Here is a 20892-nt window from a genome sequence, read left to right on the forward strand (position 1 = left end):
TCCTGCTTTTTATTTTTCTTTTTTCCTACATTTCTCAGTTTCTCATCTTTCCACTCCAACAGTAAGCTCCTTAGCAGCCTTTTTTTTTTGGTTTGCTGGTATGTTTTTGGCTTCTGTTTCTCTTTCCTCACCTCCTCCCCACACCCATATTAGCTCCTCACATCACAACCTCCCCCCTCCTTCCTGCCTGCCTGCACCATGCGCTGAACATCACACCCCCGAGCAGCACAGGTATAGTGTACCAGAATCTGCCAAGCGCTGATTCCCAGCCTGCCCTGTCGGCCCTGGTGTGTGCCACAAACAACCCATCCCAGCCCCTCCCCTTCAGCTGGACCTGCCCTGCTACACCGTAACTGAGTGATTGACGCTGCCCATTGGACAAGGAGGCGAAAAGTATCTTGACCACAGACAAGTGAACAACAAAGAACACACAGCCCGCCTGCTGAGACATAACCAAAAAAAAGGATGAAACAAAAAGATCTACAGTCAGTAAACAAAGAACTTAGCTACTAAACATCCCAAAGACAGCAGACAATATCAAAACATATTAAAAAAACAGACAGAGTGGTTCCAGTAGGCATCCAAAATAAAACACCAGATGACTTTTCAGTAGAACAAAAGGCACTAGAACTACCTGATAGGGAATTCAATCTCTAATATTCAGAGCTATCCAAGAGTTGAAGCAAAAAATGAGGGAAAATAGACAAATTCATGGAAAAGGCAGATAAATTCATGGAAAATACAAAAAATTGGAAGAATTCAGGAAAATAATACAGGAAAAAAATGCCAAAAATAAATTCATAACTAGAAATCATACAAAAACAACAATTAGAAATCCAATAGATGAACAACAAGATCTCAGAAATGGACAGTGTCGTGAGAGGGCTGAGGAGCAGGTTTGAAATGATGGAAGACAGGATTAGTGAAATTGAAGACAAAAACTTAGCTACAAATCTGTTTGAGAAAAATCACAAAAAAGAACAAAGAAAAATGAAGAAACCCTGAGAATTATGTGGGATACAATCAAAAGCAGAAATTTGTGAGTGATCGGAGTTCCAGAATGGGGAGAAAATGGAAAACACAGAGAGGATCATTGAAGAATTGCTGACAGAAAACTTCCCTAACATCATGAATGATGAAAAGCTGACCATCGAAGAATATCAACAAATACCATATAAGATAGTCCCCAAAAGAAAATCACCAAGGCTTATCATAATCACATGCGCTAATACTGAAGACAAAAAATCCTGCGAGCAGCTTGAGAAAAACAAAAACTCGCATACAGAGGAGAAACAATAAGACTAAAAAACCGGTTGCCGCCAAGTCAATTCAGACTCATAGCGACCCTATAGTAGAGTAGAACTGCCCCGTAGAGTTTCCAAGGAGCGCCTAGTAGATTCAAACTGCTGATCTTTTCAGTTAGCAGCCGTTGCTCTTAACCGCTATGCCACCAGGGTTTCCAAAAAAAAGGAAAAAAAAAAAAAGGAAACCCTGACGGTGGTGTGGTTATGAGCAATGGTTGTCAACCAAAAGGTCGGCAGTTTGAATCCACCAGGTGCTCCTTGGAAACCCTATGGGGCAGTTCTACCTTGTCCTATAGGGTCACTATGAGTTGGAGTCCACTTATGCAACAATAAAACTAAGCTCTGGTTATTTGGCAGAAACCATGCAAACAAGAAGGCAGTGGGATGACATATATAAAACCTTGAAGAAAAAATTGCCAACCAAGAATAACATATCCTGCAAAACTTTGATTCAGATATAATGGTGATATTAGGGAATTTCCAGATAAACAGAAATTAAGGGACTATGTAGAAACCCAACCAAACTTAATAAGAGTCCTTAAAGGGAGTCCTTAGGTCTGAGAACAAACAACACCAGACCACAGCCTGAATCTAGATGCAAGATTGCACCAGCCAGATACCAACCTAGGAAATGAACCCTCAAGGACTATCCAAAACCAAAAGAATTGCAACAGGGAACCAGAGAGGTTAACCTGTAGATAACAACAACAGCAGAACAATAAAAGAGGGAACAAATGGTGTAGGTATAGAACTTTCTAATGGAGAGAAAGGCAAGGCGATACCAAGCAATAATAAACTGTTTCAAACGTAGGAAGATAGGGTAAATTTCAAGGTGACCATGAAGAAAGTTAATAAGCCTACTCACCAAAATAAAGAAGAAAAACAAAGTCTTAATAAAGACAAAATCTGCAAAAACAAAAGAAATCCACAAACAAAAGGAACTCAGCCCAGGAGAGTAAGAGGAACAAAGAAAATGTCAGCACCACACACACACACACACACACAACTACAAAATGACAGCAATAAACTCACACCTATCAATAATTTCACTGAATGTTAATGGCCTAAATGCATCAATAAAGAGTGACAGAGAGTGACAGAATGGATTAAAAAAACAGGATCCATCAATTTGCTGTCTGCAGGAGACACACCTTAGAAACAAAGATGTAAATTTAGTAAAAATCAAAAGATGGAAAAAATCAAGCAAATAATTTCCAAAAGAGGGCAGGAGTGGCAATACTAATCACAGATAAAATAGACTTTAAAACAAAATCCACCATAAAAGATAAAGAAGGGCACCGTATAATGACTAAAGGGATGATCCATCATGAAGACTTAACGATAATAAACATCTACACACCCAATGACAGGGCTCCAAAATACATAAACTCTAATAGCACTGAAAAGAAGAATTGACAGTTCCACATTAATAGTAGGAGACTTCAACACACCACTCTGAGGTAAAGGACAGAACATCTAGAAGGAAACTCAACAAAGATAGAGAAGAGCTAAAGGGCACAATCAGCCAACTCGACCTCATAGATACATATAGAACACTCCACCCAACAGTTGCAAAATATACATTGTTTTCCAACGCACATGGAACATTCTCCAGAATAGACCACATATTAGGCCACAGAGCAACCCTCAACAAAATCCAAAATGTTGAGATAATACAAAGTATCTTCTCTGATCATAACACCATCAAAGGAGAAATTAACAACAGGAAGAGCAAGGAAAAAAGTGAAGTACATGGAAACTGAGTAACACCCTGCTTAAAAACCATTGGGTAATAGAAGAAATCAAAGATGGAATAAAAAAATTCCTAGAAACACATCATACCACAACCTTTGGGCCACAGCAAAGGCACTGCTCAGAGGTCAATTTATAGCAATAGATGCACACATCAAAAAAGAAGAAAGGGACAAAATCATAATATTAGATACACAACTTGAACAAATAGAGAAAGTAAAAGAAACCCACAGCCACCAGAAGAAAGGAAATAATAAAGATCAGAGCAGAAATAAATGAAATATAGTAGAAAAACAATAGAAAGGATCAACAAAACCAAAAGTTGGTTCTTCGAAAGGATCAACAAAATCAACAAACCAGTGGCTAAAATGACCAAAAAAAAAAAGAAAATGACAGGATGGAAATAACCCAAATAAGAAATGAAATGGGGGATATTACAACAGACCTGACTGAAATTAAAAAAGGGTCATAATAGAGTATTACAAAAACCACTCCAACGAATTTAAAAACCAAGAGGAAATGGACAAATTTTTAGAAACACGCTACCTACCCAAACTAACAAAAAATGATGTTGAAAGTCTGAACAGACCCATAACAAGAGAAGAGATATGAAAAGGTAATAAAAAAAAAAAAAACTCCCAGGGAGCCAAGATGGCGGAATAGATAGACGCTTTTTCTGGCAAGCCCTCTTTACAACAAAGACCTGAAAAAAACAAGTGAAACGTGTGTATCTATGACAAGCTAGGAGCCCTGAGCATCAAAGGCAAGCTTACGAATGAATGAATAGAGGGGCAGGGGGAGGAAGAGACGGTTCAGAAGAGGAGAGGAACTACCGGATCTAAATCGCGAAAAGCCCTCAGGCACCATTCCCAAGAGCAGCGGCAGCAGTCTGGTACTAGCATTCGGCTGCAGTTTCCTCAGGGAGAAGCAGCCAGCCACATAGCCTATTCACGCTTCTGGAACCAGAGAAGGATGGCACTCTCTGCAAAAGCTAAGTACTTGCATATATTTTAATGCACCCCTCCACCACCAAGCGGGCTTCAGTGGCAGAATTCCCTGGGCCTAAGATAGGTCCTGATGAGCACCTAGAACCATCCTCCCAGCCTTGGAGGAGGAAAAAATTTACATTTGGGGGAAAGATAATTTGCCGGCTCCACTAACCGAGGGAGCTCAGGACAAAAGCAGCTCCTGTCAGGCATAAACGATCTGAGGACTTTGAGCACTTTTCCCCTCTGCATGGATCTGTGTGGGCCTATTTTAGGAGAATATGTCCTTATTGGCAGACTCCAACTATTTCAGCTGTGCAGTGGAGAGGTGGGTGTTTGATGTTTGACATCGCTTTGCCTATTAAACAGGGTCCTCACCTACCCACATGAGGGGCTAAGGAATGGTAGCTCCACTCAGGTCACCCAGCCACCCGCGACAGGGGTCCAAGGATAACTGGTATCTCCCAGTCCTTGCAACCAAGAACATTGGGTATCCATGGTCTGTCTGCAAAACCCACCCACCTGCACGCTGTAGGGAACAGGGATGCGCTTTCCTCAGGTACACTTGGGGGTTGGTTCTCAATCCCCTGCCTTGTTCAGAGTGTGACCCGCTGCTGCAACCAGATACTGGTACCTACACGAATCACCACTGCCCCTCTAAGACTGAGGTACAGAGCCTGTACCACATACTTGATGATCAGCTATCTGGACACTTGACCTGAATTTATACAAGAAAAGTAGATGGACTCCTAGACCAGATATACTTGATAACAGCTCCAGCCATCTGGAGACAAGACGTTAGAGCTCCAAAGGCGAAAATAATCAAGCTAGCTCACTGAAGCAACCCATTTGGGCATATCAAAACAAAACAAAGCAAGAAGCTGCAACACAGTAAGCAAATGTAAACTAATACAATAACTTATAGATGGCTCGGAGACAACAGTCAGTATCAAGTCACATAAAGAAACAGACCATGATCACCTCAGCAAGCTCTCAAAACAAAAAATCCAGGGATCTTCTAGATGAAAATGCATTCCTGGAATTACCAGATGCAGAATACAAAAGTTTAATATACAGAGCCCTTCAAGACATCAGGAAGGAAATGAGGCAATACTCAGAAAAAGCCAAGGAATGCACAGATAAAGCAATTGAAGAGATTAGAAAGATTATTCAGGAACATAATGGAAAATTTAGTAAGCTGGAGGCATCTATAGACAGACAGCAATGAGAACTTCAGAAGATTAACAATAAAATTACAAAAGTAGACAATAGAAAGTCAGAGGAGCAGAATTGAGTAAGTAGAAGCCAGAATTTCTGAACTTGAAGATAAATCACTTGGCACTAACATATTTGAAGAAAAATCAGATCAAAGAATTAAAAAAAAAAAAGAAGAAACCTTAAGAATCACGTGGGACTCTATCAAGAGAAATAAAACATGTGAGTGACTGGAGTACCAGAACAGGGAGGGATAACAGAAAATACAGAGAGAATTGTTAAAGATTGTTGGCAGACAACTTCCCTGATATTGTGAAGGATGAGAAGATATCTATACAAGATGCTCATCGAACTGCACACGAGGTAAAGTTAAAAGAAAGTCAACAAGACATATTATAATCAAACTTGCCAAAACCAAAGATAAAGAGAGAATTTTAAGAGGACCTAGGGATACATGAAAAGTCACCTAAAGAGGAGAGCCAATAAAATAAGCTTGGACTAAGCAGAAGTCACGCAGGCAAGAAGGCAATGGGATAACTTATTTAAAAAAATTTAAGGAAAAAAATTGCCAGCCAAGAATCATTTATCTAACAAAACTGTCTCTTAAACATTAAGGTGAAATTAGGACATTTCCAGATAAACAGAAGTTTAGGGAATTCATAAAAAATCAAACCAAAACTACAAGAAATACTCAAGGGAGTTCTTTGGTTAGAAAATCAATAATATCAGGTATCAACCCTAGACTACAACACTGGGCAGAGCAACCAGAAGTCAACCCAGACAGGGAAAAAAAAAAAAAAAAAAAAAACCCTCAAAACAGGTTAACAGTGATGTTATTATATAAAAAAAGACAACATTAAAACAATAAAGAGGGACTAAGAAATGTAATCATACACCTTCCACATGGAGAGGAAGATACGGGGATACAAAGAAATAAAAGTTAGGTTTAAATTTAGAAAGATGGGGTAAATAATAAGGTAACCACAAAGGAGACAAACTATCCTACTCATCAAAATAAAATACAAGAAAAAAATAGAGACTCAGCACACACTAAATCAACAGCAACGAATATGAGAAAAGGACAATATATAAAGGTAATCTACTCAGCACATAAAATTAAGTGGGAAAAAGAAACTGTCAACAACACACACAAAAAGACATCAAAATGATAGTATTGAGTTCATACCTATCCATAATTATGCTGAATGTAAATGGAATAAATGCACCAATAAAGAGACAGAGAGTGGCAGAATGGGTTAAAAAACACAATGTGTCTATATGCTGCCTACAAGAGACGCACCTTAGACTTAGAGACACAAACAAACTAAAACTCAAAGGATGGAAAAAAATAAGCAAACAACAATCAAAAAAGAGCAGGAGTGGCAATATTTGTGACAAAAGAGAATTTAAAGTTCAATCCATCATAAAGGCTAAGGAGGGACACTATATAATGATTAAAGGGACAATATATCAAGAAGATATAATCATATTAAGTATGTGTGCACCCAGTGACAGGGCTGCAAGATACATAAAACGAACTATCAGCATTGCAAAGTGAGATAGACAACTCCACAATAATAGTAGGAGACTTCAACACACCACTTTCGGTGAAGGACAGGACATCCAGAAAGAAGCTCAGTAAAGACACAGAAGATGTACATGCCACAGTCAACCAACTTGACCTCGTAGACATATACAGAACACTCCACCCAACAGCAACGAAGTATTCTTTCTTTACTAATGCACATGGAACATTCTCTAGAATAGACCACATATTAGGTCATGAAGTAAACATTAGCAGAATCTAAAACATTGAAATATTACAAAGAATCTTCTCTAACCATAAGCCCATAAAAGTGGAAATCAGTAACAGAAAAAGCATGGAAAAGAAATCAAACACTTGGAAACTGAACAGTACTGGGCTCATAAGAGACTGGATTATAGAAGACATTAAGATGGAATAAAGAAATTCATAGAATCCAGTGAGAATGACAACACTTCCTATCACAACCTTTGGCACACAGCGAAAGCAGTAATCAGAGTTCAATTTATATCAATAAATGCACACATACAAAAAGAAGAAAGGACCAAAATCAAAGAATTATCCCTACAGCTTGAAGAAATAGAAAGAAAGCAACAAAAGAAACCCTCAGGCACCAGAAGAAAACAAATAATAAAAATCTGAGCAGAACTAAATGAAATAGAAAACAGAAAAACAATTGAAAGAATTAACAAGACCAAAAGCTGATTCTTTGAAAAAAATCAACAAAATTGATAAACCATTGCCCAAGTGACAAAATAAAAACAGGAGAGGAAGCAAATAACCTGAGTAAGAAGTGAGATGGGCCATATTACAACAGACCCAACTGAAATTAAAAGAATCATATCAGATTACTATGAAAAATTGTACTCCAACAAATTTGAAAAGGTAGAAGAAAAGGATGATTGCCCAGAAACACACTACGTGCCTAAACTAATACAAACAGAGGTAAAAAATACAAACAGAGGTAGGACAGCTAAATAGACCCATAACAAAAGAAGAGATTGAAAAGGTAATCAAAAAACTCCCAACAACAACAACAAAAAAAGCCCCTGCCGGGACGGCTTCACTGCAGAGTTCTAGCAAACTTTCAGAGAAGACTTAACACCACTACTACTGAAGGTATTTCAGAACATAGGAAAGGACGGAACACTCCCAAATGCATTCCACTAGGCCAGCATATGCCTGATACCAAAACCAGGTAAAGACACCATAAAAAAAAGAAAATTACGGACTTATATCCCTCATGAAATTAGATGCATAAATCCACAACAAAATTCTAGCCGATAGAATTCAAGAACATATCAAAAAAATAATTTACCATGACCAAGTGGATTCATACTAGGCATGCAAGGATGGTTCAACATTAGAAAAACAATGTAATGCATCACATAAAGAAAACAAAAGAGAAGAATCACATGATTTTATCAATTGATGTAGAAAAGGCTTTTGACAAAGTTCAGCACTCATTCATGATAAAAACTCTCAGCAAAAAAGGAATAGAAGGAAAATTCCTCAACATAGTAATGGGCATTTATACAAAGCCAACAGCCAACATCACCCTAAATGGAGAGAGCCTGAAAACATTCCCACTGAGAACGGGAACCAGACAAGGATGGCCTTTATCCCCACTCTTATTCAACATTGTGTTAGAGGTCCTAACCAGAGCAATTAGGCTAGACAAAGAAGTAAATGATATCCAGATTAGTAAGGAAGAAGTAAAATTATCTCTGTTTGCAGATGACATGATGTTATACACAGAAAACCCTAAGAAAACTACTGAAACTAATAGAAGAGTTCAGCAGAGTATCGGGATACAAGGTAAATATACAAAATACAGTTGGATTCCTTTACACTAACAAAAAGAACATCGAAGAGGAAATCACCAAATCAGTACCGTTTCCAGTAGTCCCCAAGAAGGTAAAATACTTAGGAATAAATGTTAGCAGAGATGTAAGAGACTTATACAAAGAAAACTACAATACACTTCTGCAAGAAACCAAAAGAGACCTACATAAGTGGAAAAACACACCTTGCTCATGAATAGGAAGACAACATTATAAAAATGTCTGTCCTACCATAAGTGATCTATAGGTTTAATGCAATTCCAATCCAGATCCTAATGACATTCTTTAATGAGAAGGAGAAACAAATCACCAACTTCATATGGAAGGGAAAGAAGCCCCGGAAAAGTAAAGCATTACTGAAAAAGAAAAACAAAATGGGTGGCCTCACTCTACCTGATTTTAGAACCTATTATACTACCACAGTAGTTAAAACAGCCTGGTACTGGTACAACCACAGATACATAGACCAGTGGAACAGAATCGAGAATCCAGACATAAATCCATCCACATATGAGCAGTTGAAATTTGACAAAGGCCCCAAAACAGTTAAATGGGCAAAAGACAGTCTTTTTAACACATGGTGCTGGCATAACTGGATATCCATCTGCAAAAAAATGAACCAAGACCCATACCTCACTCCATGTAGAAAAACGAACTCAAAATGGATAAAAGACCTAAAAAGAAAATCGAAAATGATACAGATCATGGAAGAAAAAATAGGGACAATGCTAGGAGCCCTAATACGTGGCAGAAACAATATACGAAACATTACTAACAATGGAGAAGAAAAACTCGATAACTGGGAGCTCCTAAAAATGAAACACCTATGCTCATCCAAAGACTGCCCCGAAAGAGTAAAAAGATTACCTACAGATTGGAAAAAAGTTTTTAGCCATGACATTTCCGATCAGCGCCTGATCTCTAAAATCTACATGATACTGCAAAAACTCAACTACAAAAAGACAAATAACCCAGTTAAAAAATGAGCTAAAGATATGAACATTCAGGTAGGTAACAGATGAGGAAATGCTCATGATCATTAGCCATTAGAGAAATGAAAATCAAAACTACAGTGAGATTCCATCTCCAACAAGGCTGGCATTAATCCAGAAAACACAAAAGAATAAATGTTGGAGAGGCTGTGGAGAGATTGGAAGACTTATACACTGCTGGTGGGAATGTCCGATGGTACAACCACTTTGGAAATTAATTTGGTGCTTCCTTAAAAAGCTAGAAATAGAACTATCATACTATCCAGCAATCCCACTCCTTGGAATATATCCTAGAGAAATAAGAGCCTTGACACGAACATACATATCCACACCCATGTTCACTGCAGCACTGTTTACAAGAGCAAAAAGATGGAAGCAACCAAGGTCACCCAATGAATGAATGGATAAATAAATTATGGTATATTCACACAATGGAATAGTACGCATCCATGAAGAACAGCGATGAATCTGTGAAACATTTCGTAACATGGAGGAATCTGGAAGGCATTATGCTTAGTGAAATTAGTCAGTTGCAAAAAGGACAAATATTTTATAAGACCACTATTATAAGTACTCAAGAAGTCGTTTAAGCAGAGAAGAAAATATTCTTCGATGGTTACAAGAAGAGGGAGGGAAGGAGGGTGGGAGATGGGTATTCACTAATTAAATAGTAGATAAGAACTATTTTAGTTTACTAGAGAGACGACACACAATACAGGCAAGGTCAGCACAACTGGACTAAATGAAAAGCAAAGAAGTTTCCTGAATAAACTGATTGCTTCGAAGAGCAGTGTAGCAGGGGCGGGGGTTTGGGGACCATGGTTCAGGGGACATCTAAGTCAATTGGCATAATAAAATCTATTAAGAAAACATTCTGCATCCCAACTTGAAGAGAGGCATCTGCGTTCTTAAACGCTAGTAAGCGGCCATCTAGTATGCATCAATTGGTCTCAACCCACCTGGATCAAAGGAGAATGAAGAACACCAAGGACACAAGGTAACTTTGAGCCCAAGAGACAGAAAAGGCCACATCAACCAGAGACTACATCATCCTGAGACCAGGAGAGGTAGATGGTGCCCGGCTTCAAGCGATGACTGCCCTGACAGGGAACGAAACAGAGAGCCCCTACAGGAGCAGCAGAGCAGTGGGATGCAGACCACAAATTCTCGTAAAAAGACCAGACTTAATGGTCTGACTGAGACTAGAGGGACCCCAGTGGTCATGGCCCCCAGACGTTCTGGTGGCCCAGGGCAGGAACCATTCCCAAAGCCAACTCTTCAGACGGATTGGACTGTACAGTGGGTTGAAGAGGGATGCTGGTGAGGAGTGAGCTTCTTGGATCAGGTACACACTTGAAATTATGTGGGCATCTCCTCCCTAGAGGGGAGAGGAGAGGGTAGAGGGGGGTTAGAAGCTGGCAAAATGGTCACAAAAAGAGAGAGTGGAGGCAGGGAGCAGGTTGTCTCATTAGGGGGAGAGCAATTGGGAGTATGTAGCAAGGTGTATGTAAGTTTTTGTGGGAGAGACTGACTTGATTTCTAAGCTTTTACTTAAAGCACAATAAGAATTAAAAAAAAAAAAAAAAAAACTCCCAACAAAGAAAGCCCTGGCCCAGATGGCTTCACTGGAGAATTCTATCAAACATTCAGAGAAGAGCTTATGCCAGTACTACTCAAGCTATTTGAAAATATAGAAAAGGAAGTGATGCTTCGGTATCCATTTTATGAAGCCAGCATAACCATCATACCAAAACCAGGCAAAGACACCACAAAAAAGAAAATTACAGACCAATATCTCTCATGAATATAGATGTAAAAATTTTCCACAAAATTGTAGCCAATAGAATTCAGCATTATATCAAGGAAATAATATACCATGAGCAAGTAGGGTTTATCCTAGGTATGCAAGGATGGTTCAGCATTAGAAAATCAATCAACGTAATCTCCCACATAAATAAAAGGAAAGAATTACATGATCATCTCAATCCATGCAGAAAAGTCACTCGACAAAGTCCAAGAGCCATTCCTGATATAAACTCTCAATAACATAGATATAGAAGGAAATTTCTGAACATAATGAAGGGCATCTATGCAAAAACTATGGCCAACATCAGTCTTAATTGAGAGAGGCTGAAAACATTCGCCTTGAGAACAGGAACAAGACAAGGATGCCCTTTATCACCACTCCTGTTTAACACTGTGCTGGAAGTTCTATGTAGGGCAATAAGGGAAGAAAAAGAAATGAAGGGCATCCAAATTGGTAACGAAGAAGTTAAACTGTCCCTATTTGCGGATGATACGATAACATACATGGTAAACCGAAAAGAGTCTGTGAGGAAAGTACTGGAATTAACAGAAAAATTCAGCAGACTAGCAGGATACGGGATAAACATACAAAAATTAGTTGGATTCCTATACACGAATAAAGAGAGTGATGAAAAAGAAATCACGAAAACAATACCATTTATAATACACCCTAAAGAAATAAAATACTTAGGAATAGATCTAACGAGGGCTGTAAAGGACATATATAAATAAAACTACAAAACACTACTGCAAGAAACCAATAGAGATATACATAAATAGAAAAGCATATCATGTTCTTGGATAGGTGGACTCAACCTTGTGAAAATGACAGTTCTACCCAAAGTAATTCACAAATACAATGCAATCCTGATCCAAATACCAACATTTAAAAAAATTTTTTACTGTGATTTAAGTGAAAGTTTACAAATCAAGTCGGACTCTCAAACAAAAATTTATAAATATCTTGCTATATACTCCTAATTGTTCTCCCCCTAATGAAACAGCACACTCCTTCCCTCTGCTATTTCTTTTGATGTCCATTTGGCCATCTTCTGACCTCTACCCTCTTATCTCCCCTTTAGACAGGAGATGCCAGCATAGTCTTATGTGTCTCCTTGATCCAGTATCATTGTCTATCCCATAGTCTAGTCCAATCCCTGTCTGAAGAGTTAGCTTTAGGAATGGTTCCTGTCCTGGGCTAGTAGAACGTCTGGGAACCTTGACCTCCAGGATCATTCTAGTCTCAGTCAGACCATTAAGTCTGGTCTTTTTATGAGAATTTGGGGTCTGCATCCCACTGCTCTCCTGCTCCCTCAGGGGTTCTCTGTTGCATTCCCTGTTAGGGCAGTCATCAGTTGTAGCCAGGCACCGTCTAGTTCGTCTGGTCAGGCTGATGTAGTCTCTGGTTTATGTTGCCCTTTCTGTCTCTTGGGCTCGTAATTTCTTTTTGTCTTTGGTATTCTTTATTCTCCTTTGCTCCAGGTGGGTTGAGAGCAACTGATGCATCTTAGATGGCTGCTTGCTAACATTTAAAACTCCAGATGCCACTCTACAAATTAGGATGCAGAATGTTTTCTTAATAGATTTTATTATGCCAATTGACTAAGCTGTCCCCTGAAACCATGGTTCCCGAATCCACGCTCCTGCTGTACTGGTCTTCAAAGCATTCATTTTATTCAGGAAACTTCTTTGCGTTTGTTTTAGTCCAGTTGTGCTGACCTCTCAGGTATCGTGTATTGTCTTTCCCTTTACCTAAGATAGTTCTTATCTACTGTCTAATTAGTGAAAACCTCTCTCCCTCCCTCCCTCCCTCCCCCTCTCTTAACCATCAAAGAATATTCTCTTCTGCTGGAACTGTCTCTTGAGTTCTTATAATAGTGGCCTTATTCAATATTTCTACTTTTGCAGCTGACTAATTTCACTTAGCATAATGCCTTCCAGATTCCTCCATGTTATGAAATGTCTCACGGTTTCATCATTGTTCTTTATCAATGCGTAGTATTCCATTTTGTGAATATACCATAATTTATTTATCCACCTTGGTTGCTTCCAACTTTTTGCTATTATAAACAGTACAGCAATGAACATGGGTATGCATATATCTGTTCGTGTAAAGGCTCTTATTTCTCTAGGATATATTCCAAGAAATGGGATTACTGGATTGTATGATAGTTCTATTTCTAGTTTGTTAAGGAAGCACCAAATCGACCTCCAAAGTGGTTGTACCATTTTACATTCCCACCAGCAGTGTGGAAGTGTTCCAGTCTCTCCACAGTCTCTCCAACATTTGTTATTTTCTGTTTTTTGGATTAATACCAGCCTTGTTGGAGTGAGATGGAATCTCATTGTAGTTTTGATTTTTATTTCTCTAATGGCTGATGATTGTGAGCATTTCCTCATGTTATCTGTTAGCTACCTGAACGTCTTCTTTAGTGAAGTGTCTGTTCATATCCTTTGCCCATTTTTTAATTGGGTTGTCTTTTTGTAGTTGAGTTTTTGCAGTATCGTGTAGATTTTAGAAATCACGCACTGATTGGAAATGTCATAGGTAATAAGTTCTTCCCAGTCTGTAGGTAAGCTTTTTACTCTTTTGATGAAGTCTTTGGATGAGCATAGTTTGATTTTTAGGAGCTCCCAGTTATCTAGTTGCTCTTCTTCATTGTTAGTAATGTTTTGTATACTGTTTATGCCATGTATTAGGGCTCCTAACGTTGTCCCTATTTTTTCTTCCATGATCTGTATCACTTTAGATTTTATATTTAGGTCTTTGATCCATTTTGAGTTCGTTTCTGTGCATGTAGTGAGGTATGGGACTTGTTTCATTTTTTTGCAGCTGAATATCCAGGTATGCCAGCACCATGTGTGAAACTGCCTTTCCCCCATTTAATTGACTTTGGGCCTTTGTGAAATATGAGCTGGTCATATGTGGATGGATTTATGCCTGGATTCTCAATTCTGTTCCATTGGTCTATGTGTCTGTTGTACCAGTACCAGGCTGTTTTGACTACTGCGGCAGTATAATAGGTTCTAAAATCAGGTAGAGTGAGGCCTCCCACTTTGTTCTTCTTTTTCAGTAATACTTTACTTATCCAGAGGCTGTTTCCCTTCCATATGACATTGGTGATTTGTTTCTCCATGTCATTAAAGAATGTCATTGAATTTGGATGGGAATTGCATTGTATCTATAGATTACCAACATTTTTTAAAGAGATGGAAAAACTTGTCTTTAACTTTATGTGGAAAACGAAGAACTCCTGGGTAAGAGAAGCACCGCTGAAGAAGATGAATAAAGTAGAACTCACACCACCTGACCGCAGAACCTACTATACAGCTACTGTAGTCAAAAACGCCTGGTAATATGTTGACCAGTGGAACAGAATTGAGACCCAGATGTAAATCCTGATATTCGACAAGGGCCCAAAGTCCATCAGATGGGGAAAAGACAGTCTGTTTAAGAAATCGTGGTGGTAAAACTGGATCTCTATCTGCAAAAAAATGAACAGGATCCATAACTCACACCGTATAGAAAAACTAATTCAAAATGGACCAAAGACCTAAATATAAAGCTAAAAACTATGAAGTTCATAGAAGAAAAAATAGGATCAACACTAGAGGCCCTAATACGTGGCATGATTAGGATACAAACCATAACCAACAACACACAAACTCCAGAAAATAAGCTAGACAAGTGGGATCTTTTAAAAACTAAACACTTATTAAAAGACTTCACCAAAATAGTAAAAACAGAATGTACAGACTGGGAAAAAAATTTTGAGTATTACAAATCAGATACAGTTTAATCTCTATAATCTATAAGAAATCCAACACCTCTACAACAAAAAGACAAATAATCCGGTTAAAAAATGGACAAAGGAAATGAACAGACACTTCACCAAAGGAGACATTCAACTGGCTAACAGATACAAAAGGAAATGCTCACAATCACTAGCCTTTAGAGAAATGCAAATCAAAACCACAATGAAGTATCATCTCATCCCAGCATCACTGCCATGAATCAATAAAACAGGAAATAACAAATGTTGGAGAGGCTGTGGGAAGATCGGAACCTTTACACACTGCTGGTGGGCATGGAAAATGATACAACCATTCTGGAAAATGATAGGCGCTTTCTTAGAAAGCTAGAAGTAGAAATACCATACGATCCAGCAATCCCAGTCCTAGGAATGTATCCTGGAGAAATAAGAGTTGTCAGAAGAATAGACATATGCACACCCATGTTCATTGCAGCATTGTTCACAATAGCAAAAAGGTAGAAGCAACCTCGATGCCCATCAGCAGAGGAATGAATAAACGAACTGAGGTACATACACACAATGGAGTATTATGCAATGATAAACAAAAATGATGAATCTGTGTAGCATCTCATAACATAGATGAATCTGGACGACATTATGCTAAGTGAGATAAGTCAGTCACAAAAGGACAAATATTGTATGATACCAGTATTGTAAAAACTCATGAAAAGGTTTACACACAAAAAGAAACAATCTTTGATGGTTACGAGGGAGGGAAGGGGTGAGGATGCAAAAACACTAAGTAGACAGTAGATAAGTAATAACATTGGTGAAGGATAAGACAGCACTCCATACTGGGGAAGCCAGTAGAACTTGTATAAGGCAAGGTCGTGGAAGCTCCACAGATGCATCCAAATGCCGTGAGGGACCAAATTGCTGGGCTAAGGGCTGGGGGGACCATGGTCTCGGGAAATCTGTAGCTCAATTGGCATAATATAGCTTATAGAGAAAATGCTCTACATTCTACTTTGGTGATTAGTGTCTGGGGTCTTAAAAGCCTGTAAGTGGCCATGTAGGATACTCCACTGGTCTCACCCCTTCGGGAGCAAGGAAGAATGAAGAAAACTAAAGATACAAGGCAGAGATTAGTCCAAAGGACTGATGGATCACATCTACCACAGCCTCCACCATACCGAGTCCAGTACAACTAGATGGTACCCGGGTGCCACCACTGACTGCCATGACAGGGATCACAATAGAAGGTCCCGGACAAAGGTGGAGAAAAATGTAGAACAAAATTCTAACTCAAAAAGAAAGGCCAGACTTGCCAGCCTGACAGAGACTTGAGAAACCCTGAGAGTATGGCCCGTGGACACCACTGCACCCCCAGGGCTTCCTGTCTATTTACAAGTATTTTTATATATATATGGAAACCCTGGTGGTGTAGTGGTTAAGAGCTACAGCTGCTAACCAAAAGGTCGGCAGTTCGAATCCACCAGGTGCTCCTTAGAAACTCTATGGGACAGTTCTACTCTGTTCTGTAGGATTGCTATGAGTCGGAATTGACTCGATGGCAGTGGGTTTGGTTTGGTTTTTATATGTATATATACACACACATACACACTACCCTCAGGAAAATGATATTTTGCAAAGCTTGGAATTCCTGGAGCTGAGCTGAGTTAGAATACGCTTCTAATCCTTTGAAAGTTCTTTGGTCAGAATTTATGTCTGCATTTGAAGGATCTGATGAAGAGCAGTACAAAGTCACATCATATAAAACCATGTATTATGTAGCAGTGTTGTTAAAATCCAGACAAAGATGACTCATGTCAAAAAAATTCAAGATATGTTTTATGTCATAAGGAGGCATAATTTGTGTATGAAATGGTCTTATGCGCCTCTCTTATATATTTTCCTGCTTTTTAGGTAAATCTACATGTAATATAACCTGTTGCCATGGAGTCGATTCCGACTCATAGCTCCCCTGTAGGACAGAGTAGAACTGCCCCATAGAGTTGCTGAGAAACCCTGGAGGCGTAGTGGTTAAGTGCTATGGCTGCTAACCAAAAAAGTCAGCAATTCGAATCCGCCAGGTGCTTCTTGGAAACTCTATGGGACCGTCTACTCTGCCCTATAGGGTCGCTGTAAGTCAGAATCGACTTGCCGGCAGTGAGTTTGGTTTGGTTGGTTTATATGTAATATATGTTGCAATAGGCATGTATATAGCCATGTATATATGTATGTATGGCATGTATGTAGCCAGAAAAAATCTTTCAAATAGCTTGAGAATTATTTTAGGCTCCTTTTTCCTTTTGTCTGTTGTGGGTCGGATTCCCTGGGAAGAATACTCTGAAATGGAATTTAGCATGCAAAATATTAAGCAGTGCACTTGGGATCAGCACAAAGAAAGGAAAGGAAGTAGATTTGGGCAGAGGGAGAAGTCAAGATGCAACGAAGTCCCGCCAGCAGCCACCTCTGCTGACCCCATAGGGAGCCCTGGAGCTAAAATGGCCTTTCAGAGATATCCTGAGTTGGCCCAAGATAGGTGGCCAGGAGTTTATACTTTTGTTGATCAGTCATTGCACGTGGGCTGCGCTAGGAAGGGGCTTGATTTCGGGTGGGATAGGTCTGTGCAACCTTTGATGGGGCTGGGAGCAGGTCTGTCTGCTGACAGCACTCCAGTAGCTGGGGCAACAGGTCCTTCATTGAAGAGGGGGGCCTCAGTGGGGTATCATAGTGTTTACTACCCTTTCCTTTTTTCGTTAAACTAATGCTCAAATAATTTATTAATAAAAACTTGGCAATTTGCTCCTTTTTAAAAAAAAAATTAAAAATGTTTTTGGTTAAAGGGGGTATAGAGAGTCTGTATCCTGCTGTGGGTATTCATGAATCCTCTCAGACTTGCTGCTTTTGAGCATCCTAGAGAACCTGGGTATTGTTTTAGTGGTTCACATGACCAGTTTTGGATCTGCTCATGGCAAGGACAACCAGTTTTCTTCTGGGAAGTTTATTAGGTAACTAATGGGTTTTGTTTGTTTGTTTGTTCATTTAGGGTTTTTGTGTGTTTGTTTTATCCTTTTGACTTTAAAAAAACAAAAAACTTTTTTGGTTCCTGAAAGAAGGGGGTAAAGGAAGATATTTGTAAAGGAACACTGAGCAGTAAAAATCACTGAGGAGGAATGGACCAGTTCCTGTAGATCATTCTTTAGTAATGTTTAGATTTTTCTTCAGCCACTTAAGTACTCAGTTGCATTAGTTCTTCACTCATAGTAAAGTGTAGGTACTTGTTTTTTGTTTTTGGCATACTATAGAAAATTTAATTGATTACGACTTCTATTCAACAAATTAGACAGAAATAATACTCAGTACAAATATTTCTGAGGCTTTCTTGTAGACTCATTTAACATCTACCTATCTTATAGTACAGATTTTTTAAATGCTGTTTTGAACCATGTCAGGGATGCTTCAATGAGCCAAGTGCCAAGGACACATAGTTCTTAGGTGAAAACAATAGAAGCAAACCTTTGACTGTTCTATCGTGCACTTCTGGTTGTATTAGTCACTCCGATTCACTGCTGTAACTTTTGGGAAAACAGCAGATGAATCCAAATTCTAAATTTGGCCCTGGACTTTCTGCCTAGTAAAAGCTTTGTCATAGGCTTCCTGGGCTGGACTCCTGACTCTCAATCACTATGTTAATTCTTTTTCAACTCAGGTATTAAAAATTCCTAACCCTTATGCTTTTCCCTAAAATCTTACTAACTTGCTTCTTTTATAGACCAAACCTCATTTTATTTTTTATAAAAGTATGTTCATAATAGGTGGAAAAAATATAGCTAGTGCTATGATTAAAAAATCTTTGAATTAAAAGTAATTTTACACATAGGGGTTCATTTGAACAATGAACAGGGTTTTCTTGAGTGAATTTGTGTTGGTTTAATCCCTTCACTAGGTGGTTACAGCTGAAACACTTTAGGAGTCATTTCTGACCTTTAACTCTTCAGAATTAAAGAGAGCGTGTTTTTGAAAAATCAGTGGGGAAAGGAACTGATTTATAGCAGTTCTATTTTTGTACAAGTTATTCAAGCAATTAAGTGAAAATTAAGTGATCTAAAATTTTACTGAGTCTAGAGTTCTGCTTTAAATTCTTTGTATGGTGTTGGGTAAGGGAAGGTTCACTATAACAAAATCTAGAGATCCAGGTTTTACTTCTATCATGTAGAATATAATATGAAAGCTGTTTCTAAAAGGCAATGATGTGTTTTGAAAAATGCCTCAAGAAAATAGTTAGATTTAAATTGACTTGATTTTATTATTAATCTCCTTAGGACAAATAGCTTGAAGCTTGAAGGAATAAAGAAATTATGGGGAAAAGAGGGCTATCTTCCCAAGAAGGAAAGTGCAATAGGTGATGAAGCTGAAGCTCAGCCTATTCCTCAAGAGAGTGTGATAATGGAGAATGTAGATCAAGCTATAACAAAAAAGGATCAACCTCAAGCCCATATGCAATCCAAAGAGGAGAAAGAAAAGCAGCTGCTGGCATCATCATTATTTGTTGGACTAGGATCAGAAAGTACAGTCAATTTGGTAAGTAGCCAATTACATTCATCTAAGTATTTGTGCTCCCTCTTTTGTACAAAAAACTGTCTCTATAAAAACTGGCTATCATCTGTGTAAGGAGCCATGGTGGTACAATGATTAAGCACTTGGCCGCTAACTGAAGAGTTGGCAGTTTGAACTCACCAGCTGCTCCATGAGAGAAAAGGCACGGCAATCTGCTCCCATAAAGATTTCAGTCTAGGAAACCCTATGGGGCAGTTCTACTCTGTTCTGTAGGGTTGCTATGAGTCGAAATTGACTTGATGGCACACAACAACATCATCGTCTGTACACATAGTAGGAAATAGCTTTCACCAGCTCTGACTGTCCATCATCTCTTGAGTGCCAGAGCCACCAGTGACCCACCTACGTTCCTGAAGTGGAAAATCTAATTGGCTCAGCTTGAGTCAATCCAGTCAGCAGGGGCAAAGAATAGGGTCTTAGAGTATATATGACCACAGTACTCACTCCTGTGTGTGGGTGGATGGGACAGTTTCCAAAGGGAAGGAGGCTTGATTGAAATATTCTGAACAATAATAGTTCAAAAATATGATATGTCTGTGGAAAAAGTACTATTCAAAATGTTATTTTTAATAAAGGAAAATAGGAGTCAGTTTAGATGTTTAAGAGTAGGAGGTTGATGATCCCACCATGTATCTGTCAGTTTGTTGTACTGTGGTGGCTTGCATGTTTCTGTGATACTAGAAGTTTTGCCACCAGCATTTCGAATACCAGCAGGGTCACCCCTGGGTGGACAGGTTTCAGCGGAGCTTCCAGGCTAAGACAGACTAGGAAGAAAGACTAGGATCAAGAATTGATGATACTGAAGAAAGAGATCCAAGCTGTGCTGACAACAGTAGCGAAAAACAAGTCTCCAGAAGTTAGCAGAATACCAATTGAGATGTTTGAATGAACAGATGCAATGCTGAAAGTGCTCACTCATCTGTGCCAAGAAATTTGGAAGACAGCTACCTTCCTGGTCAACTGATTGGAAGAGATCCATATTTGTACCCATTCCACGGAAGTAAGAAAAGACCAAACTGGATGTCAAAGAGACTCTGCAACTTGCTCTTGAATGTAGAGTAGCTAAAGCAAA

The 20892-nt window shown here is 38.9% G+C and overlaps 1 protein-coding gene across 6 annotated transcripts in view; it reads left to right on the plus strand.

Moving 5' to 3' along the window:
- The window catches only part of AP4E1 (adaptor related protein complex 4 subunit epsilon 1), a 127789-nt gene that overhangs the window by 78754 nt on the left and 28143 nt on the right, over positions 1-20892 (plus strand). For all 6 annotated transcript variants that reach the window (XM_003420520.4, XM_064295204.1, XM_023539489.2 and 3 more), the window contains one exon: positions 19526-19784. In XM_003420520.4, the coding sequence (XP_003420568.2) occupies positions 19526-19784 (259 nt within the window). The remainder of the gene's footprint in view (positions 1-19525; positions 19785-20892) is intronic.

The sequence above is a fragment of the Loxodonta africana genome, chromosome 12, assembly GCF_030014295.1.
Source record: "Loxodonta africana isolate mLoxAfr1 chromosome 12, mLoxAfr1.hap2, whole genome shotgun sequence".
Classification (NCBI taxonomy): domain Eukaryota; kingdom Metazoa; phylum Chordata; class Mammalia; order Proboscidea; family Elephantidae; genus Loxodonta; species Loxodonta africana.